This window comes from Musa acuminata, chromosome BXJ2-5, assembly GCF_036884655.1.
Source record: "Musa acuminata AAA Group cultivar baxijiao chromosome BXJ2-5, Cavendish_Baxijiao_AAA, whole genome shotgun sequence".
Taxonomy (NCBI): Eukaryota; Viridiplantae; Streptophyta; class Magnoliopsida; order Zingiberales; family Musaceae; genus Musa; species Musa acuminata.
This window is the reverse complement of record NC_088342.1, coordinates 40,259,895-40,283,540: the sequence shown is the minus strand read 5'-3', so window position 1 is coordinate 40,283,540 and position 23,646 is coordinate 40,259,895. Positions and strand designations below refer to the sequence as shown.

The following is a 23,646-nucleotide window of genomic DNA, read 5'->3' as shown; positions in this document are numbered from 1 at the left end:
GTCGACACATAAGTTCCCGTGAACGAGAATAGGCAGCAGTGAAATGACGTGTGGGGAACGTCCTACTTGTCATAAAGCTTTCGTTACAGTATTCTTGATGGATTATACAGTCTCCAGTTAGAAATAATTCGCGTTTAGTAAATGATACAGTACTCTGACTGGGTGATGATCGTTGTTGGAGGTTGATTGTTACAGTTCATCTGAATGCAGTACTGCTCTGATTGCATGTGAGTCATTTTAAGATCGGAGGAGTCTCCATTATTGGCTTACTGTTCCGCCACATGATCGATGAATTAGAGATTTAGTAAAATTAAGAATAAATATGTAATCTTAATAACAGATTAGAATGATAATTAAGAGAGTTATTTTATCATTTTTTTTAAAAAAAATTATTGTAATTAAAAATTTTACTATCGATATTTATAATTAAAATTTTATTAAATTTATAATATATTTTATTTAATTAAATACAATCACATAATCTATACACGGCAGACGACAGACTCCCTTCACTCCCTCTTTCTGAAGCTAATCATTCTGCTAAACACGGAGACAAGATAGACATGCATTCCTATCAGCTGCTCTATACCCATTCTGTAGCTCAACAGTTGACAGGAAAGCATGGGCCATGAGGTTGGTCCCCCATCACTGAACACTGAGCTAGAGATGCCATGCAAGATGTGTGTTCTCGACACGCACCATTAGGAGCAAGAAACTGAGCGTTGCATTGGCATGCAACCCAATGCATGCTTGTGCGAGTTGGTTCTTGAAGAAAGATTACATGTTCCAAAGCACTTTATATCACCTTCATGTTTGTTGTCTCATCTTATTTTAATTCAGTGTTCCGATAGGCATTACCGATTGTCTATTGTACAGTATATTAGCATAAAATATTTAATCATCCTAAAAAAAAATTTATAATAAAATTAAAATAAAATAAAATTAAATCTAAATAATATTATGATGTGTATATTTTATTGTTGTTCAGAAGAATAAATCTTATCTGATCTACATGTGTATAATCGTCGGATCTGAGATATCAATATACAAGGAGAACTAAATATTTCTTCTCTTCTCTTTCTATCATTTTACATGATCACATAGATTGATGGATTAAGGAGATTATGAGAAAAACCTTAATCTCTTAACTACGTTGAAATGTCTCTGTTTAACCCCAAAAGATTCTATCTATTTATGAACAAAGGGTCTAAGATAAGTTATTAGGAGAGTTCTTCCCATCAAGATTATCTCCTAAGGAATCATACTTTAATATAAACTTTTTTTGTATTGACCAATAATCATAATCAACATCCAATCATATCTATAATATATATTACTTAATTAAATATGATCACATAATCTAACACAGTAATCTATGTCACTGTAATCTCAAACTTAGTTGGCATGATTGGATCATGCATGATCTATATTCTTCTCATGATTAATCATATTGCCAAATTCTTAAGACATATAGATATATTGAATGCTTTTCTAATAGCTTAAATATAAACACGAGGAGGAGGAGGAGGATCAGATAGAATGAAGAACGAGCGGGAAGAATCTAATCGGCCTCAAGACGGCCCAATAAGGGTAATACCGTCTTATGGATTATATGGGCCGCTATATGGCTGAAATTTTGAGTAGGTTCAGTTACACAAGTCTTCGAGCATTTCGCCTCTGCGGTGGGGGTCGGTCTGCAGTCAAATTGGTCGACTCTTTGCCTCTGAGGAGGTGCAAACCAACCCTTAGTCGCCGAACGAGAAAGGCCGTGGAAATTCCTTCTTGTTCCCATCTTGCCGCCGCATACTTCCCACCGTCCCCCTTTGCTTTCTTCGTCACTCCTCTTCATGGGCCAGACTCAGAGCGATGCCGCGGCCGCCGCTGCCGAAGCTGCGAGCAAGACGGAGCAGCCACCGCCGTCGATCGAACCCCCTCCATCTCCGGCCGCTTCTTCCATGGAAGCTCTGGTCGCAGGTCCTTCCTCTTCCTACTAATGTCGATCACTTTTAGCATCATTGTTCTTTTGCAAGGGTTACTTCTTTGATATTTTCCAATTGGTAGTCTCAACAATCGCAAACGCTTATCAGTACCCAGATCAGAAAATTTAATAGTGGAAGGGGTCACTTCACTTTGCTTGACACTGGCAACATCTATTCGTTAATGAAATTTCGTATAGAATCATGCAAAAAAAAAAAAAAAATCTTCTTTGTTCAGTGTGTTAGGTTCAGTTGATGGTTCTATTAAACCAGTAAACTTCTATTATCAACTTCTTAACTGTATTTTGCATGATTGTCTACTGGTTTAGTTATATGTTTGTTAATTATAACAAATATCATGTTAATCAGGCAATGAAGAAGAATCAGAATAGAACAACAACAACAAAACCAATAGTTCCAACTATTTGGAATTGGCTACATAGATTTTTTTGCCTCTACTAAGATTTGTAAAAAGTTTTTTATTTAAATTAAGAGTATTTAAATCTTTATTTATAGTTTATGTTAAAAACCTTTTAAGTTTTCCTTTATCTCTCATCGTATCACTAACGTTAAATATTTCACATTTTCTAACTATTATATCTGTAGGTCTACTAAGTACATGCTCATATTATCTCAAACAATTTTCTCTCAATTTATCTTATATCGAAGCGGTACATAGTTGTTCACAAATAAAAAAAAAAAAATATTTTTTAATCTTTTCTATAATTTCACACGTGCATCTCATCATTCTCATTTCAGCAACATAAACTTTATGCATGTGTTTATCAGAATCAGAATAGTTAGAAATAAAGAGACCTATTATATATTAATTATCATGATAAATCCTAACTCTTTAGGAAGTAAAGATGTGGGATATGAGACTTCATAAATTATGAAATGGCAAATCAAATTTACATCATAGAATGGAACTCTGAGAATCCACATGAACCATTTAATTTATTAAAATTTTTAAGGTAACCTTTTTTTAGGAAATAAAAAATCAATAAAACAATAATTAAAACTATATGGAGTTGAACTTATGTGCTATGATTAGATGGATGATATTTGAAATGATATCCAATTTGGCAAAGATGGAATTTTAAGAGTCGTATTACTAACATTTGCAATTAACTCTATTAGGTAATAAATGTTTGTCAAAATCATGGTTAGTGCTGAAAGGAATATATAGCCATAATTTCAAAAAAGGTATATGGTGTGTATCTTTTCCTTTATCGATTTTTTGTGAGTTCTGAGAATTTCTTGGGGTATATTAACTGCAACATAAAACTGTTAGTTGATGAAAAGGACCTGCTCAGGTTTTGAATTAGAGGTGCCAATTTTTCAGAGAGATCAGGTCAGGCTGAGATGGGTATCATGGATGCATAGTGCTAACTCAAACTCGGGACAGGTTTAATATTTCACAAGTTGGACTCAACCAATATATTTAATGAGTCAGGTTGGATCAGACTGAGCTAGCAGGCTTTTACCTTGTTCTTTAAAGAGAAATCAGGTCAATTTGGCTGCAATCTTACCATCAAGTGAATATTTGGTTGACGCAGACCCAAGGCCACCTGATAATTACTTGATCTTGACCTGATCCGACATTTCAATTACTTTAGTAATCTGAAAATGGAGAGAAATGAAGTTTTTCAAGGAAATGATCTTCTATGCCATGTCTCCTTGTATGATTTTCTTCTTACTTTTAATGAATTTCGAGAATTACTTGAGAATGGAGAAAAATATTAAAATATTAAGTAATTTTCGATATGCAGAAGCAATGGCAACTGGAGACAATGACAGTGAAGAGGTATGCTATTTCCTTTTACTTCTAATATTTATTCTGAGTTTCTATTCAGAGGTTTTATTGCCTATATTTTACTGACTATCAAGTGAATGATCCATATACGTGAAACATTCTCTTGAATGCTTCCATAGTCACTGGAAGAGAAGGCACAAAGAGCATTGAAATGTCCATGTGTTGCTGACTTGAGAAAGGGTCCCTGTGGGGTTCAGTTTTCAGAGGCATTCGTCTGTTTCATTAAGAGCACTGCAGAAGAGAAGGTGATTATTTTCTTGAACTCTGCATTCTGATTCATTTTAGTAGCTTTGGTCGCTTTGTGCCTTGGCCTTTTTCTGGTTTGTGTCCTTTTAGCATTCACAGAAGGATATTGCTTCTTATTCTTGATGGAATAACTGAGGCAGGTTATGAATGCATGATGGACTTGATTTGGTTATGCAGGGATCAGACTGTGTGAATCCTTTTGTCGCCTTGCAGAACTGCATTAAGGCAAACCCTGATGCGTTTACCAAGGATATTTTGGATGAAGAGAAGGAACCTGAAGAGGAGAAAGTTCAAGACTACAAGATTATACCTCCATCATGGTCCAGAGAACCGAGACCAAAGAACTGAGATGCTAAACCTCCTCACCATTTTCAAAATAACACAACCTAAACGATTGATTCATCTTTTCAGGTTTTGATAGTTCTTGCAGTTGATGATACACTTCACTTATATATTTCTATGCATTCAAATTTACTATCTTTATTGTGGTAGCTTTGTTCAGCCTAAATTATGGAACCCACGATCACGCAAATTCTATTTCTTGTTCAGAACTTGTTGCAATTCGTAATGGATTTTAGGAAGCTATGATGATTAGCAGCATTTGAAGAGCAGCAACTTCTTTGAAGGTTAATAATGGTGTATAAGCTTGGTTTCGAAAGAGTATTGAATTGTTCAGAATTAGCTTGTATCTTCTCTTCAAATTACGATTCTTTGAGAATATGTAGTGCTAAGGTATGCTTATTGAGTTATATTGTTTTTAGTGTCACAAGTAATTAATTTCATGGTGATTGAACAACAGATGCTGTCTTCAAATCTAATAATAGTTTGCAACTTAAATGTGAAGGATTAGTGCATATATGTTCTTTTAATAGAGGAGTGACCAGGGAAGCTAAAAAGTCTTAAGCATGATTCATCCTTTTTTTTGGAACTATATTGACTCACAAAAGTCTTGTGCACTGGATTCATCCTTTTAATTAAAACTAAATCGCTTCCGGATAAATTATGACAAGTGAATGAAATCTAAGTGTAAATTATCATTCAAATCTCTCCTAAATTTCAAGCTTAATAATTGACAATATACCACCATAATCAAAACCATTTTTTAACCATGTTTATAAAGCACTGTGCGGTAGTCCTCATCGAGCCAACAATATATTAGGCGGATGACGTATAATTCAAGCCGTCATCCTAAAAACGCCGATGTCGAGTCTCCATGCAACCGAGTAATCATCAAGAAAGGATCACTCCTACCTGTCTGAAAGTGTTGCTTGAAGGCAACGAAAGAGCACCAGCACTGCGTGTTACATTCTTCATTCCCACCACGACTGTTCCCATAGGTGACACAGTCAAAACAAGAAGAGTCCAACTTCTTAGCTAACTCTGACCCTCTTTCCCACCGTGACATCGATGGGGTGAAGGAGGGGGTCTCTGAGTTGGTGCAACCATTCCCACCACAAAAAAGAAGCCCATTGCGTTGTTGGCCAACACAAGGAAAAGAACAATTCCTTACCCATCCTAATTCCTTGATCCCTCCGCTTCCATCACGACTCCATGTCCCACCACATCGAACCTCCCTTGCCTTGCACACCTCGGCAACGCATATGTTAAGTCCGCCGAGTCTCATCCCGGCACCAAGAACGCCGCTTGCAGGTGGCATGATCCCCTCGAAGACTAGGCCACATGAATCTGATGTTGCTGCTGGTAGCTCTGCTGCTGAAGTCGGCCATGCCGGCATCCGGTGGCAGCTTCGAGGAGGAGGAGCTGTACCACAACGAGCGTAACGATCTGATCCAGCTTCGCGACTCGCTGAGCTCCGCCATGAGCCTCCACTCCAACTGGACCGGCCCTCCTTGCCACAACCACCGCAGCCGGTGGCTGGGCATCACATGCTTCAACTCCAACGTCGTCGGCCTGGCTCTCCACGGGATTCAGCTGACGGGCTCCCTTCCATCCACGGCTCTTCAGAACGTGTTGCAGCTCGCCAGCCTTAATTTCAGCGACAACGCCCTTCATGGCAATCTTCCGAGTCTGCAAGGCCTCGTTCATCTTCGCGCTGTGTCCTTCGCCAGAAACCGGTTCTCGGGATCGATTCCCGCGGAGTTCGTCGCCTTGCCGAACCTGGCTCGGCTGGAGCTCCAGGATAATGTTCTCAGTGGAGCAGTTCCGCCATTCGATCAACGCACAATGGCGGTGTTCAACGTGTCTTACAACTTCCTCGAAGGCAGCATTCCCAACACCTCGGTCATGCAGGGATTCCCCAGCACTGCGTTCGATCATAACACGCAGTTGTGTGGACGGCCATTGGCAAAGCCATGCCCCACCGCTGCTGCTCCTCCTCCTCCTTCGGTCTCCCCTGTTCCTCCCCTCGGACGTGCAGGCGGCACATTTTCTCCTCCTGCCACGTCATCGAGCAGCAAGACATTGAGGCCTTGGATTCTTGTTCTGGTCGCCATTGTCACAGCCACGATTGCCTTCGTGGTGATGTTTTGCTTCCTGTACTACTCGAAGAGGTATTCTAAGAAGGCCAAACAGACAGCACATGTTCCAGGTATAACACTACAACCTTCAGAGTCCAAATTCTGGTCTGTGTTCTACTTGACGGAAGAATCGATCACTGCATTGACAGAAAAGGAAGCAAAAAGCTCAGAGAGCGTAACAGAGCCAAAGAAAATCGTAAACTTGATGTTCCTGGACAAAAAGAAGGCGACCTTCGACCTCGACGATCTGCTGAGTTCTTCCGCGGAGGTGATAGGGAAGGGGGTGCTGGGGAGCACCTACAAGGCGACGCTCGGGTCGGGTGCAGTCGTCGCCGTGAAGAGGCTCAAAACCATGCATGGGATGAGCAAGAAGGAGTTTGCTCATCAGATGCAGCTGCTTGGGAAGCTGAGGCATGAGAACCTCGTGGATATCATCTCCTTCCATTACTCCAAGGAGGAGAAGCTTGTTATCTATGAGTACGTCCGTGGTGGAAGCTTGTTTCAGCTTCTTCATGGTAACCACTCTTCTCCTACCTCTCGCTTAAAGAGCAGAAGCTAATCCATGGTTTTATGGTGGTAGATAACAGAGGTGAAGCAAGGGTGCCTTTGAAATGGGCTGCGCGCCTAAACATAGTGCAGGGAATAGCAAGAGGTTTAGCTTACCTCCACCAGTGCATGCCCTCTCACAGAGTTCCTCATGCAAACCTGAAGTCCTCCAATGTCCTCATCCTCCATAGAAGCATGAACTACTATTCCAAGCTCACGGATTACGGCTTCCACCATCTCCTACCTTCAAGTCACAGCCACAGGTTGGCCATTGGGAAGGCACCAGAGTTCTCTCATGGTAAGAAGCTCGCTCTCAAGGCCGACGTCTATTGCTTCGGTCTAGTACTTCTGGAGGTCATTACCGGGCATGCCGCGGGCGATGGGGAGGAAGATTTGCCGGGGTGGGTGAAGCTGGTTGTCAACAACGATTGGTCGACCGACATCCTCGACCTGGAGATAGTGGCTGAGAAGGAGAGCCATGGAGATATGCTGAAGCTGACGGAAATTGCTCTGCATTGCACGGAGTTGGAACCGGAGAGGCGGCCGACGATGAGCGATGTGGTCAGGATAATTGAGGAGATCAGAGGAACCAGCAGTGGGAGAAGATGATGCTGCATGCCATCGAAGTGCTTGCATTGCATTGCATTGGGTGTTTGTGGTCCGGAATTCGAAGTGTACTGTATGTACTATAACAGCTTGAGTCGTTCAGATAGAGCATTATTATTCGAGGGAATAAGAGATTTACTTGTGCACGCAGTTCGTTGATGTGATCTGCTTCTTGCAGTCGATGCGGGGACGACCAAGAGAAGTGATGAAGATGAGTAACGAGGCTTGGTAACACCTCAGTTGTGGTGCTCCAAGTTTTATCCTCTGCTCAACAACTGTGGATTCGAGGTGCCCAACCACAACTCATGCGAAGCATCTGTAAGTGACGTGGTTGCGGATTCGGGTTTTGACTAGCATGCCACATGACTACATGTCGATGGTGGCAATCTTTATCCTGAACAAAGTTTTCATACTAGTTTGATGATTATGATAATGGTTCTTATTTTGATTTATCTATAGTTCCCAAAAGAGTATTGGCAACAACAGCTAAGAACATCTCCCTTTCAATACTATCATTCCTCGACCTCTCCTCTAACCAGGTCCCCATGTATCTATCAGTCATCAAAGTCTCCCATGATCAGTTGTAGAAAGGTTGCCTGCTTGTCCTACTGCCTTGCAAATAGACACTCAGAGAGGATATTTCTTACAAATTTTGAACAAATCTAACAAATGAGATATAACAGAGCAAATCTATTCCACATAAGTTTTCATAGGAAAATCTTAATCTTGAGATAAACTTTCATGTTTCATAATGCTATCCACCCAGACCAATGATCATTATCGGGTTGAGATCTCCCTCTTAATAGTTGGTAGGCACTTTTAGTGGTGGCTTGTCTATCTGGAGTTGAGATCTAGATCCATCTATCATCAAAGAGAGCTACAGGAATATATATACTCAAGATTCCCTCAATCAAGCAAGGGTGAAAGCAAGACTTAAGTAGCTCAAGGTTCCATCCATTTTGAGTAATTAAATCAAAGACAATAGAGATAGAATTAAAGTAATCAATATTAACAAGCGTCGACCAATGGCTAATAGGTAAAGTTTGAATCCAAGGGTTATTCCAATAATGAGTCTTACGACCATCTCACATATTTTTTTGAAACCAAACCGGGTGTCCATAAGAAGTTTACAAATGTTGGCCAAGTCTAAGAACAATCTTTACTTCCACCCAAATCCCAAGAATTTTCTCCCCATACTTGGTTAGTAAGATCCTCATCCAAAGCTAATCAATATTATTCAAAATTGAAGACAATCGCTTAGCACATATGGCCTTCTTAGCAATCTTAATGTCCCTTTCGTTGAAAAATCTAGAAGAGCATCATGTGTCTAGCGAAAAAAATAAAACAGAAATCAGTTTTTCAAAAACAGATTTATATCAAATCATGTGTGACGATTGAGAGTGAAAAACTCGTCACATCTAAAACTGTGTAAGGCATGAGATGATATCACATAAGGGAACTTGTATATCCCTGACCTACGGATCTCAATTTGTGGATGAAGGAGAACTTGCGTTCTTCTCTCTAGCGACGATCCACACGGTGGATGAATTGGCGACGCACCTCCTCTCACGACACATTCTTTCCTTACTTTTGTGCACCATCATTACATAGTAGTAGTTCTTCTCACTACCCTCTCACACTAGAGAGGGGGTAGTCAGCTAAAGAAAAAGTAGGGGGAGGAGTTACAGAGGTGGTGGCTAAGGGGTCTAGTCTTATAACTCTTTTAGTCCCACATCATTTTTTATAGAGAGCTCTTGCAAATCCTAATGGTTCATATCCTATTGAGTATTAGATCTCCATCTAATTACCATAATATATTAGATACTAGATCTACATCCAATTATCTCTAGCTTAATGAAAATTGGATCTATATCTAATTAACCACTACAAGCTAAAATTCACTCAACTCATCGACTATAGATGTATTATGCATCAATTGGACTTATCTGTCTTCACTTACCGTGTATCTAATATCTCAGAGACCATATACCAAGTATGGTGCTATTAAGTTTATACGGAATCTACTCAAGTCTCGCTCTAATCGGATTCTCTCAGAGTTTGATCTTCTATCGACACTTAATTATTCTCGTAAAGTTGGCTACCACTCCCAATAACTAGTTGTGTCATATAATACACCAATTTGTTCGATTATCTTGATGCCTCTCTCGAGCAATCTATGACTAAAAATATTTAGGGTATGTGTTTATATGCAAATTGGTCTAATTATCATGATCTCATCATAATCTAATTCTCATTACATAAATCGAAGGACATTACAATATATTTATCATCCAATATAAAGTATGAAAATATCATAATAATAATAATAATAAAGACTATACAAAGTGTCAAATGTGCCATCACTCGCGTGATTGGCTTGTAGGGCATTTATAACTAGCAATCTCCCACTTGATCTAAAGTTAATCACCTATATGCCTAATCCTCATCAAACCCCTATGACACTCAAAACTAATATGAGACAATAACTTTGTTAGTGGATCTACAATGTTATCTTCAGATGAAACTATTTCCACTACTACATCACCATGGGCTACGATCTCTCTGATCAAGTGGAACCTCCTCATAATATGTTTGGACTTTTGATGAGACTTAAGTTCCTTTGTTTGAGCAATCGTCTAGAGATCTGCAGGGATTTAGGGATATATGATCACCATGGGCTACGATCTCTCTGATCAAGTGGAACCTCCTCAGAATATGTTAGACTTTTAATGAGACATAAGTTCCTTCGCTTGAGCAAACGCCTAGAGATCTGCAGGGATTCAAGGATATATAATCTCCCTAGGCCTAGGAGAGGATGAAGGAAGTCAAGTGCCCTCCTCTCTAGCGGTGATCCATACAGCAGGGCTGCGATGATGCTCCTTAAAACTCCAAGCTTGTTATCTAAGGAGGAGAAGGAGAGGAGAATAGGAGAGCAACCCAAAAAGGCTCTAGCCTATGAACCATTGGTTCCCTACTATTTATAGAGGTCCCCTATCAACATAATCATAATGGATCCAACCATATTGGATATTAGATCTTCATCCAACTATCCAAGCCTCTTATATTAGTGGATCTCTATCCATTAATCTCTCATTGGCTCTTATTGGATCTCATTCATAGGATCCAATAATTCAAGGGATTATTGGATATCCAATAAGATAGGGGCTTCGATAGATATCTCATATATGAACCTCTACTTATCGTAACGCCTACCATATGTGTGTGACCCTCTAGGCTCAATATCGAGCCGGCCGTGAGTCATACCTATCAGAATTCCTTCCGACTCAGTTAATTATTATCTCCATAATAATTCACTCGATTCATCGACCGCGGATATACTAGGTTACTACGCCGTAGTCCCCAAACGATACAAGGGAATCCAATCCATTAAACATGTCTGTCCTTAGTTACCATATACTTATAGTCCCTCATCCATCTAATATCCCAGAGATCATATACTGGCATTGTGCTGTGAAACCCATATGGTTTTTGCTCGAGTCTCGCTCTAATCGGATTCTCCAAGAAAACTCTTTCTCTCTTAATCCGAATGGCCTCGGCTAGAAATTTATTTGAGCAAGAATATATGAGATATTTCTCTCATGATACCGAGAGTAGATGATCCTCTTTCGATACTCAATAATCCTCGTAAGGTTGGTTACCACTTCCGATGATTGGTTGTGCTAGATCTGAAACCTTTAGACTTATAAATCTGGTATCAAAGAATAAAATACTCATACATAACATCCTTAGTGTCTTAAGTCTAAGAACCAAATACACCACTAGGATTACGAAATTGTTGTCTGATAATAAGGCATCATTAACCATTTAACATTCCGAAAGCGGATCAATCAATGAACTCATTTTCCAATGAGTACCTGCACTGTATCCCTAGTGTCCTCACACGAGCAGCTATGAGACTAGTTGTATCCATCATATGGACGTGTATATAACACACCAGTCTGTTCAGTTATCTCGATGTCCCTCTCAAGTAACATATGACTGAGATTTTTTAGTATCTATGTTTAAAGGCGAATCGATCTTATTTTCGTGATCTCATCACGATCTGATTCACATTGCATAGATCCATGGACATTAAAATATATTCAAATAATAGATAATATAAAGTGAATAAATGTCAAATAATAATAATAAGTAAAAAGACTATGTGTTAAGTCACACATGTCATTATTCATATGATTGATTTGTAAGGCACCTATGACTAGCAAGAAAGGGATCTATTGAGATAGGATCTCATAGTCTTTGAGGAATTGAGTGAACTCTATACTCAAGTACTCACCTTCTCGATTTGATTGAAGAGTCTTGATACCCTTTCAATTTGGGTTTCTACCTCATTCTTATATTCCTTGAATTTCTCGAAGTATTTGGACTTGTACTTCATCAAATACACATATTTATACCTAGAGAAGTCATCGGTTAATATAATGAAGTAAGAATAATTATCTATGGCTTGAGTTGATATGGGATCACATGCGTCACTATGTATGAGTTATAGTAACTCATGGCTTCTCTTTCTTGATAGTACTCTCAGCCTCCCTCAACATATTGAGAAACTAAAGGAGAGTCATTTTAAGCTCTTTCATGTTAAAATTCATAATGAATTGTGAAAAGGAATCTGGGAGGAACTTAAATATGAGATCCGGACAAAAGCTATCTTCTAAGATCATTCCTAGACCTATAAGCTTTTCTATCTACTTAATCATCTTAAGGACATGATTTTAAATTGATGTTCTCCTAGTTATCTTAGCGCGGAAGAGATTCTTTGATATCTCATGTCGTTGAGTCCTTCCCTATTCCTCAAATAATTTATGGAGATATAGGAGTATAGATCTAGCATTTATCTTTTTATGTTATCTTTGTAACTTGAGAGTCATGAAGTCTAACATGTAATAATACTAAGTAAGAGTGGAGTCGTTTATATACTTATAGTGAGTGATCTCATCCTCACTTGCCCCTTCCTCAAGCGTGAGCATCATTGTGTCAAGGACATACGTGATTTTCTCCGTAATGAGAATAATTCTCAAGTTGCGGAGTCAATCCGTGTAGTTTGGACCAGTGAGGCGATTGATATCAAATATACCACGTAAGGGATTTGAAAGTGATATTTTTTTAAAATAATGATGTATTGAAAAGTAAATAATATGTAAATTTTGGATTTTATAAAAATAATTAAGATATGGACTTTATCTTAATCTACTCCCACTATTTTTTTACAAAACACATGACTCCCTCCAATATGTGAATCGAAAATCTTCGATTTCTAATGGGGATTGAGATTCAATCGATGTCTTAATATGACCATGAGGGACTCGACCAATCACACTAAGCCCAAATAGTAGACAACTCTTACTAATCATAACTCCTTATGATTCATGTAATGTTCGACCTCCAAACTATGTAGATGACTAATGGGCACACCTCTCTGTGGGTGGCGTTAGGGAAGGACAACTATGAGGGTGTCGTTTGTCAAGGCTGAAGTCTATATGGGATGAGTAAGGGATGGTCCCCTGGGTTAGGCATCTGGAAAAAGGGAAAGAGGGAACTAGGCCATGCCACCTAGGATTAATGCTCTTTGTCGCGACCATGTGAGCCTTCCCAAAATCATGATTGTCGAGGGTGACAAGTTACTTACGACAAGTGAACCAAAAAGGGGAGAAGGGGCGATGGGCCTTACTATCGAGGATTGATACACCTTACAACGGGCTCATGCGGCCCTCCTAAAGATCGAGGTGGGTAGGGATCGGTGGATCATGCTCTTGTCGACACCTGTAGGGGAGGGGAACGGGCGTAGATTCTTTTACCCATGTCATTATTTAGGTGACGGTCCTTGACTAGGTGAGTTAGTTTTTAATACTTAGTCATTACTTTCTCTATCAACGCTAAACATTGAAAAATATAAACAAAAAACTAGAGTTATGAGATCAATTTTTCAAGCAAACTTAAAAAAAAAAAAAAGCACTTCATGGGTTCTTAGAATAATGAATGCAAAGAGTAAAGTTCTTTATATGTGCTCAATGGTGGAGAAGATTCTTCCTATCCATCTTAAGCTATGGATACCAAGTGAAGACCAGTGTAAATTCTCATGCTGTTAATAAGGCAATCATAGATCTCTGATATCCTGATAAGAAATCGTGTCCGACTCAGTAAATGGAGAGGAAGCCAAAATGATTAGATTGGCTGAAGAAGCTGGTAACAGACATGTTGCTTTCAGAACCCTGATTGCTTTGTTGGAAACACTGCGATTTAGCTTGATCCGAAGCAGAGATAGCCCGTGCAGCGCGAATCATCAGGTGTGTGGTTCTTGATTCTTGCATGCTTGAGGACCAGTGATGACCGTCTCCTTCCCATCCATTGCTGCCAGAGCTTCTGCAACTTTTGCTGCTTCCAACACCCAAACTATTCCCCGAGTCATTAAAACAGGACAAGCCATCAGGCAAACTGGTACGAACTGATGGGATCCTCTGTTATCTGGAACTTTGACGTTAATGAGACCAAGTCGACCTGATTGTTGCGTTGAACAGGAAGCGAGCGCTGCTCGTCGGAATCATGGCAGCAGTTGTAGCGCTTTGGTGGCGCAGGATCGTCCTTTGCGGCCCGAGAAACGATCGTAGACGAGAAGAGAGGAGAAGTTTCACAGAGAGGAGAGCGATGGTGCCCGCCGAAAACGAGAGAATTACTCGTGGCGTGGCGTCGGAAGCAAACCATGGAATGGAAAGGAAGACGGCGGACGGAGGGAAGGAGGACGGCTACGTTAACTGGTCGGCTGTTCGGTCTAGCCCGGACGGCTACGTTAACTGGTCGGCTGTTCGGTCTAGCCCGGACGGCCAAGATCGGATATTGGCCGGCAACTGCTGTTAATGTTGAGGAAACCGGACCGGTCGACCAGGTGAACCGGGGATTAGACCGGCTAATTTGAGGAACGGCACGGTCGAAAGAGACGGAATGGCCGACTTGCGTCATGCTGGAGAACTGCTTGAGAAAATGTCTCAAAGAAGGGTTGACTGCCATACATACACGATTTGGTCGCCCTGAATGCAACGTGTGGATGAGTGGCTGTTGCATAACTTTTGAGAGAAAAACTGAAGCTTTTTTTGCTTAGGATGAATGAAGTTAGCAGCATTAATCCAGCAAACTTAGGCAAGGAACTGAGCTACCTCCTTGCTCGTGTCATTTGAAGCTTGGTAGGCACAGGAATGGCAGTAAACCTCGGTGTTGGCAACCCATAAATGAGAGTTAGGTGAACACCCAAAGAGGTATCTACAGGCTGCAAGTGTCGAGGAATGCAAGAAGAAGAAGAAGAAGAAGCACATGCAGGAAGATGTGATACCCAAAAGAAGACGTCTATTCCAAACCGGTCGATGATTCTGTCCAGGAACCTTCACAGGAAGTTGCCAAGACACATCTTTGACTCATCTGCAGTGCACAAGACAACAACATGATGATGACCTACACACAAACCCATATGCTATCGCTCATGAAACGTTACCTCCAAATTTATGGGCAACGACATCAGTTGGTGCACACGAAAGCTAATCTAGTAGCCAGCCATTAATGGAGCATCCGTACATATTTGTGCACCAGTTTGATACCTCAAGAAATGATGCAGGATGTAGAACATGCAATGCACGTAATACAGACTTGTACAGGATAATTCTTCTCACAAGAAAGCATTTTTTGAGCATGACGATGAGCATCATGTTGCAGGGAACCGTGTGAAATCTACTATGTGTGACGTAGATGCTCATGCTTTGTCGCTGCATTTGCCTGCCGGTGGGAGGTTTAAATGCATATGCCGAACAGTATGGCCATATATTGTTGCAGTTATTGCATTCTGGTTTGCACCTGTGGAGAAAGGAGACGTCAGATCAACATGATGCATGCTTGTCGTATTGAAAGCAGCAGAAGATGACATGCACCCAAGAACAAACCACTTGTCTTGCATGTATAATGAATTTTAGTTGGAGGATTCATGCCCTAGTTTGTAGGGAAGGCTCAAGCAATTTAGATTTCATGAGTTATAAGCCAACCCATTCTTAATTACCACTTTTTCCCTGAATGACCAGCAATTATGCACGTATACTCTCAGAAGGAAGAAGAAAAAGAAAACAGCTCTATAGCAGGATTAATAGTTCTACATTCAGTTAATGAACATGTTAGATCAAAGTCCATTAGTCTATAAGATTAAAGGAGAAGAAAGAGAGACAGTGACCTCGTACCATTTGTATTCAATTTGACGTGCTGAAGGTTGGGGGGGTTGTGAAGTTTAATGGTGAGAGGAACAAGGAGAAGAAGCTGGTTAGGGCATTAAGATGCAGATGGCCTGCCCATTACGTGTCATTCTCCTACAGTCACAGACATCTGGCTATGGATATACAGTGATGATGTCTGGATCATATCATTGCAATGGATCTTTAAGCTTCCTAAGTTTTTTCATATATTTTTTGTTCGTAAAGAGAAAGCGGTGAAGATGGACTTTGATCTTACTATTTTGAATACAATGTATTAATTAAATAGCTTTAAAATTTTGGAACCCTCTATAAGTTATTTGGTGGGACAATTCTCTTTTGATAGTGTAGACAAATCTCGTGGGATTTTTTTTTTTTTTGTTTCCTGTAAATTTAAAACAATTTTTTTAGAACTTTTTTCCTTTTTCTATTTTTCTTGATATTTGTGTCTTAAAATTAAATAGTATGGTTGCTAAAAGCTAAATGTAATCACTAAAAAATATTTTTAGGCAAAAAACTTTATTGAGTGGGGACAAAAATAAATGAATTCTTTTGCTCTTTTGGGGTCCTAAAGGTGTGATCTTTCACTAAACAAAGGGTAGCGTCGTGTCTCAAGATGAACCTAACAAAGCAGGTTTACCCTCTTGATTACAATGACATTTGACCTAAAAGAATGGCATACATTTTATTTTTTGTTTATTGATTATGAACCATAAATGTTCAGGTCAATCAATGTGTTATAAATAGGGAATTGGGTCTAAAGAAAGTCCAATCATGCATGCATACCTTATCAATTGCAACTGTTCTTTGCACAATCACCTTCCTCAACCAAAAAAGGAAGTCAAATTAACGCCACAGATTTTGAATGTGACTCCTTTTGAGTTCATATATCTGGGAATGCCTTGAGAACCTCATTCAACTAAGTTTGATTTATCGCATTAGCATTGGATTGTTTCAGTTCACCGGTGCGTTTCCAAACATATTTGAAATATGAAATTTTGCTTGACAATTTTTGTTCATATCATGTTTGTCCTGAATGCTAAATCTAAAATACTTAATCTAAAATCATAAGATCGTCTTTGTATAAGTTGTGTTAAAGTTGGACAATGGAGTTTAAATGAATGTACAATTCTTGAATGCTTTGAGTGTTTAGTAAACAATAGATAAAAATTATATTTTAAATATACATTAATATAATTATTATTTGATAAAATTATATTTCAAAAGTCCATTAAATATTTTATGATAGATTTACCCTTTTAATAATTTTAATATTTATTCAAAAGTGTATACATATTTTTATTTAAATTAATGAGTAAATAAAATAAATAAATAAATAAATGTACATATGTATGTAATGCTATAAAAAATTTTATATAGCCCAAATATATATATAATAAATAAATAGCATCAGATACATAGATATAAATTATTTTAAAAATAAATAAATAAAATCTTACTTTATAGAAAATATAAATCATATTGATTTCTCACTAAATCATTTTGACTATCTTGTAATTTTAGATAAGATCATAAAGTACTTTTAAAATTTAAAAACTTATATTAGCATCCAACAAATACTGAGATATTAATGCTACAAGTAACATTTGAGCATTTTTAATATAATATCTAAGTCAGATATAATTTAAAAATAATTTATCAAATATTAATTCACGTATGAAATATTCATTGGACCCTTAATGCACAAGTGAAATGTGTTCTCAAACACACCCATAATAAAAACTCTAACTTTAATTTTTCTATAAATTAAAAGTTTATTTATTTTAATTATAAATTTATATTTATTTTAAAATTTTATTTTTATGAAATATTTTAATTTTTTATAAATTTTATCTGGGCAATATAAATTTTTTATAAAATTATATGATTAAGATCCATTTTAGTCCTTATGAAATAACCTTTACATTTTTAAGTATATAACATATAAGTTTCTTTCATCAAGTCTGAGTTAACAGATTTGACGATGAGCATCGTACACACAGTCTCTCTCGCATTGACAACGAGCTAAGAAGCTTTCAGATATTACTCACCAGCTCCAAAACACATGCTACCACATCACTCACCACAATGTTGCCGGCCACCGCGAATAGCACTCGCTCCGATCTTCATTAGTACCATCATAACTTATAAAGATGGAGAGCAAGCAGAAGGAGCGATTAAGCTAGTACATGTAGCCTTCCCACACTTGCTCGCTCTCCCTGAATAACTTGTTGAGGAACAAGAAGCAACAGAAGCCAAAACGATGAAGGCTATAGCGACGAACAAAAACGGAGAGACAAAGGTGAGAGAGGTTGAAGATAAAAATGATAGAGAATTGGACCATCACGTCGTAGGCGTAACGGATGAGGGCGTAGAAGAGGACGAAATGGGAGGCACCACCTCTAAACTTTCATGATAAAAAACTATATATATATATATATATATATATATATATATATATATATATATATATATATATATATATAGTTTTGAATACATATGTATTCAAAACTAAATTATATATAAATATTAATTTGGTAGCAGATGCACAACTCTGCAAAGAAAAATAAGGAACACATGAGCCTAATTGCGATTTAAGTCCCTGTTTCTTTCCAACTACCAAGTAATTGCTACCCACGCTGCTAGTATGGCAGATATGGAGGATGAAAGTTTGGGGGCAGCAACAGCATTTAATTCACCACCAGTAACCACCAAACCAGCTTTAAATGGATGAATCTACACAGGCAGCAAACCTCGAAAGGACAGATAACAATAAAAACAGTGATCATGTCCGCCACGTACCTGTGTTATCTGAATATTCTTCAGCATCACTGGATAACTCTCAGATCTCTTGAGGTAGAGGAAGATGGGAGCGTTGAGGAGATGCAATCTGCTTTACTTCCCTGACCACACCAGCAGCAAATCCAGTGGTCCTTTTGCCATGCATTTCCCAGCTCCAACCTGCCCAAAAACAAGATTTTGACATCCACATATCAGCCATGGAGATTACATTGTTTGGAGTTGGGAGATGGTGACATGCATTAAAGCTCACCGTTGTGTTAATGGTGTGTCATGGGGCATCTTTAATGGGGGATCAGAGGCATTACTCAGTCAAACTACACATACAAATCCTTCCCAACTACTAAATCTTCCCTCCTCCTTTTAGCTGGTACCCTCCCCCTGATCCCTCCTCACTTTCCATAAGAGCAAGACCACAGCACGTGTAGCGACAACAAGCAGCTTCTTCTTGTTAGTATCACAGCATGAGAGGAGAGGAGAGGAGGAGCTCGGCGGGGCAGGTGATGGAGGATATGGAGGCCAACATGCCGTCAGGAAATGGAATAGTGGTGGGGGGGCTGAGTCCGCTCAGCGAGACGCTGTGGAGAGACAAGACCTGCACAGAGTTCATGGGGGACGTGTCGGCGAGGCTCACCTGGAAGGACCTGACGGTGACGGTGACGCTCGGCAAGGGAGAGACGCACAAGGTCTTGGAGGGCTTAACTGGGTACGCCGAGCCTGGCACGCTCACTGCACTCATGGGACCCTCCGGGTCCGGCAAGTCGACGCTCCTCGACGCGCTCGCGGGCCGCCTCGCCACCAACGCCTTCCTCTCGGGAGCAATCCTTATCAATGGCCGTAAGACGAAGCTTTCCTTTGGAGCTGCGGTGAGCCTATGGAACTTCGTTCATGTCTTGTAGTAATAAGATTCAAGCAGTCTCTCTGTCTCCTCTTTCTTCTGCTACAAATCCTGTGATTGCTTCGTCCACCTCAGGCGTATGTGACACAAGATGATAACTTGATCGGCACGCTGACCGTGAGGGAGACGATATGGTACTCGGCACGCCTCCGGCTGCCGGACAAGATGCCGAGGGAGGAGAAGCGAGCGCTGGTGGAGAGCACGATCATGGAGATGGGCCTCCAGGACTGTGCAGACACGGTGATCGGAAACTGGCACCTGCGAGGAGTAAGTGGTGGCGAAAAGAGGAGAGTCAGCATTGCTCTTGAGATCCTGATGCGACCCAGATTGCTCTTCCTCGACGAGCCTACCAGTGGCCTTGATAGGTAGGGGCTTCAACAACACTTTGTCTGCTTCAATGGTAGTAGGATCACAGATCTCATGTGTACCCATTCTGCAGTGCTTCGGCCTTCTTTGTGACGCAAACGCTACGAGGCCTGTCGAGGGACGGTCGGACTGTTATCGCCTCCATCCATCAGCCAAGCAGCGAGGTCTTCGAGCTATTCGACTCTCTGTATTTGCTATCAGGGGGCAGAACTGTTTACTTCGGGCAAGCTTCTGAGGCATGCCAGGTGAGCTAACAGGGAGCTCTTCTCAATCCTCTTGTTTTACCATCACTACCTGCTTCAACTTTCTGCATGCTTGCAGTTCTTTGCACAAGCTGGGTTCCCTTGTCCATCTCTGAGAAACCCATCAGATCATTTCCTGAGGTGCGTAAACTCAGATTTTGACAAGGTGAAAGCTACCCTGAAGGGATCAGTCAAATTGCGTGTAAGTGTTCCTCCTCTGCTGCTCCAACTGTTGGATTCACTGTCGTATATAGTAAGCTAAGCAAACTTCTCATACGGTGCTCAGTTTGAGAGAAGTGATGATCCCTTGGAGAGAACTACTACTGCCGAAGCAATGAGAAGGCTGATTGAGTTCTACAGTCGTTCCCAATACTCTTACGCAGCCAGGCAGAAAGTGGATGAGATCTCTCGAATTGTATGTCTCATACCTGGAAAATTCTTCTATCTTGACAATATTCCCGTTCCAACTTCTTCTACCTTGTGATATGTTGCAGAAAGGCACAGTCTTGGATTCAGGGGGCAGCCAGGCAAGCTTCTTGATGCAGGCTTTGACTCTGACGAGGCGCTCATTTGTCAACATGTCGAGAGACTTTGGTTATTACTGGTTGAGGCTCCTGATTTATATTGTGGTCACCATCTGCATCGGAACTATATACCTGAATGTCGGGACTGGATACAGTGCGATTCTGGTATTCTTCCCACCTTCTTGCTCATGGCAGATAACTTTGCCATCTGACTGGAACAGCTCCCTTGTCTGCTCCTGCGTGACCTACATCAAGAGAGTTAACAGTTAGCTGGAAGGATAGATAAATAGCTTAAGCTAATTTCCTGATTTTTCTCTCCTTAAATTTTTTTCTTGGACAGGCAAGGGGAGCATGCGCTTCTTTCGTCTTTGGCTTCGTTACATTCATGTCTATTGGAGGATTCCCATCATTTGTGGAAGATATGAAGGTTCATTTGATCTCCCTCTTTTTTGGTTATACCAAAATCAAATCTTCATCTCAGGCTGTGATTCTACAACTTGCTGTATGTCATGCAGGTTTTCCAAAGAGAGCGGCTCAACGGACATTATGGCGTGTTAGCATTTGTTATCAGCAACACACTGTCTGCAATGCCTTTTCTGATCATGATATCCTTTGCCTCTGGAACCATATGCTATTTTATGGTAAAACTTCATCCAGGTTTCATGCATTACCTGTTCTTTGTGTTGTGCCTCTACGCCAGTGTGACTGTGGTTGAGAGCTTGATGATGGCCATAGCCAGTGTCGTCCCCAATTTTCTCATGGGAATCATAATAGGAGCTGGGATTCAGGTAAGCAACACCAACACATCTAAACCTTTTCTGATGATGATGCTTCATTTATAATCTCCGAAGAACTCCATGACTGTAGGAAGCAATTGGATAACCGCTGCAAGTTATTTTCACAAAGCCAAAAGACAAAAGCCTCATTGTTTGTTATCTAGAAAAGTTGCAGTAGGATTATAAACACTATGGTGGTTCTATTTACATACATAAGCGAGTTAATTCAATCTTCAAGTCTATACAGATACTGTAGAATTGCATTAATAGTTAGATGAGCAGCATTCTGACAGTTCAAACATAGATAGATATGCTATTGAAATAAGATGATGCTGATAAGAATAGTGATATCTTTTCCTAAAATTATCTATGTAGAATCCTTATGTATCATGTAATTTCATCATAATCGGAATCAAATTTAACAAATTCACATGTGCTAAAAACTGGAAACCTGTTTAACTTACATATCCCTGCATATTGAAGTGCCATTTGGGCTTACAGTAGGAAGATTTTGACATGATGCAATGAGATGAGAACCATACCTCACAGTTGCTCCATGGAACAGGGAATTTTTATGCTAGTGTCTGGCTATTTCAGACTCCCTAATGACATTCCAAAACCATTTTGGCGCTACCCAATGACATATATCAGCTTCGATTACTGGTCACTGCAGGTAAAGAAAAAGGTTAATCAATGGTATCCAAACCTACTTGAAGGGGCTTGAGCTGATTATGTTACTCGATTGTGTGCAACAGGGCCAGTATCAAAATGACTTGAAAGGTCTTCTATTTGACAATCAGACACCAGACCTTCCAAAGATCCCTGGAGAATATGTGCTCGAGAATGTCTTCCAGATCGACGTTAGTCGCTCAAAATGGTGGGATCTATCTGTCCTCTACAGCATGGTCATAATCTACCGGATCATCTTCTTCATTATGATCAAAATCAATGAGGATGTGACCCCATGGATTAGAGGATACATTGCTAGAAGAAGGATGCAGCAGAAGACAAGTTTTGAGTGGCAACATTCTTCAGCAGACCTCACTAACAGGACACCTTCCCTCAGAGGCTATGTGGTTGAAGCAGATTCTGGTTCCAGCAGCAACAATTAGGCCATCACAAAGCTTCACTGTGGAGTATGTAGAATACTTAAAAGTGATCATATATCATGATCTCTTCAACCAACAATGGTGTGGAATCATGTTACCTACATGTTCATGGCAATACATGAAGTTATATTTTTCATCAAATATATAATAAGCAATAAAAAACTGTACTAATAATTATATAATCATAAGAACTGAAATTGGGATTTTACTCAAACTTTAAGTTTCTGTTGGGAAACTCTAGTAGCTTCTCATAAAAAGATGGTCACACTGCTGAAAGGCAAGATCCAGGGATTAGTAAGAACACATGAAGGTGTTACTGGCAGCAGGTGATGCTCTCATCTCTTCTTAAGATGTCATAAAGGCTTCTTCTCCTTTGATGATATAGCTGTAGCTGGTTGTTTTTCTATATATCAAGCTTTTCTTTCGTCATTCACTTGGAACGAATTGATCTCATGATAGTGCCAGCTTGAAATTTTTGTGGCCATACGATGAGTAAGGTTTTAGGATTAGTAGCTATTAAGAATATGCAAGCTTAGAAGAAGAAAAGAAGATTAAAATTAGTATATTTCTCTGTTTTAGATGACAAAATTAGTAGCTTTCTTAAGATATATAATAAACAAAAATATTTAGATTGAACTATCAGAAATATTTTCAGATGGAAATATATACACATCTTGATCGAATCCTCAAATGCGGCTGAAACAGAGAGAAGAGACAAAAAGAAACTTACTTGGAAGACATCCTTTACGTCTCTCCTTTGCCTTCTCTCGGTTCTTTCCATGACATCTCTAAGAGCCCAAACTCATCCTCCTTCAAATGCGCCAAGAATTTGATCGGGCGAGGGTGGCCATCGGCAGTGATCTCCTTACCCTTCCGAGCCCGGAAGTACTGCTTAATCACCCCTTAGAGCCCGAACAGATCGAACTCGGGGAACATGGCGACATGGTAAAGCCTGAGGGGCACTGCAAGCCGAACTCCCTCCCCAACCATGGCCGCCGCGTCGGTAGCAACTCGACGCTGTC

General features: G+C 39.9%; 3 protein-coding genes and 2 long non-coding RNA genes across 7 annotated transcripts; 3 read left to right on the top strand and 2 right to left on the bottom strand.

Moving 5' to 3' along the window:
* Positions 1-1,642: 1,642 nt before the first annotated feature.
* On the top strand, positions 1,643-4,638 carry LOC135584411 (mitochondrial intermembrane space import and assembly protein 40 homolog). 2 transcript variants are annotated; one of them, XR_010486670.1, is made up of 5 exons: positions 1,660-1,974; positions 3,749-3,783; positions 3,912-4,037; positions 4,216-4,449; positions 4,588-4,638. XR_010486670.1 is itself a non-coding variant. In XM_065107438.1 (4 exons), the coding sequence occupies exons 1-4, from the start codon at positions 1,848-1,850 to the stop codon at positions 4,384-4,386; spliced, it is 459 nt and encodes a 152-aa protein (XP_064963510.1). In that variant the 5' UTR covers positions 1,643-1,847; the 3' UTR covers positions 4,387-4,521. The 2 variants fall into 2 exon arrangements, 1 of the variants encoding a protein (XP_064963510.1); XM_065107438.1 differs by lacking the exon at positions 4,588-4,638 and having other exon boundaries at positions 1,643-1,974; positions 4,216-4,521.
* A 984-nt stretch (positions 4,639-5,622) lies between these two features.
* LOC103985728 (probable leucine-rich repeat receptor-like protein kinase At1g68400) lies at positions 5,623-8,047 on the top strand. The gene is made up of 3 exons (XM_009403530.3): positions 5,623-6,586; positions 6,665-7,030; positions 7,096-8,047. The coding sequence occupies exons 1-3, from the start codon at positions 5,719-5,721 to the stop codon at positions 7,668-7,670; spliced, it is 1,809 nt and encodes a 602-aa protein (XP_009401805.2). The 5' UTR covers positions 5,623-5,718; the 3' UTR covers positions 7,671-8,047.
* A 10,450-nt stretch (positions 8,048-18,497) lies between these two features.
* On the bottom strand, positions 18,498-19,100 carry LOC135612784 (uncharacterized). The gene is made up of 2 exons (XR_010487099.1): positions 18,963-19,100; positions 18,498-18,871 (listed from the first exon to the last, which is right to left on the bottom strand). It is a non-coding gene; the product is annotated as an uncharacterized LOC135612784 (long non-coding RNA).
* On the top strand, positions 19,033-22,838 carry LOC135612782 (ABC transporter G family member 11-like). The gene is made up of 10 exons (XM_065109454.1): positions 19,033-19,575; positions 19,683-19,972; positions 20,047-20,218; positions 20,295-20,417; positions 20,502-20,630; positions 20,710-20,904; positions 21,080-21,166; positions 21,255-21,527; positions 22,081-22,188; positions 22,271-22,838. The coding sequence occupies exons 1-10, from the start codon at positions 19,174-19,176 to the stop codon at positions 22,625-22,627; spliced, it is 2,136 nt and encodes a 711-aa protein (XP_064965526.1). The 5' UTR covers positions 19,033-19,173; the 3' UTR covers positions 22,628-22,838.
* LOC135612785 (uncharacterized) lies at positions 21,451-23,646 on the bottom strand. 2 transcript variants are annotated; one of them, XR_010487101.1, is made up of 3 exons: positions 23,355-23,646; positions 22,058-22,722; positions 21,451-21,600 (listed from the first exon to the last, which is right to left on the bottom strand). It is a non-coding gene; the product is annotated as an uncharacterized LOC135612785 (long non-coding RNA). The 2 variants fall into 2 exon arrangements; XR_010487100.1 differs by having other exon boundaries at positions 21,481-21,624.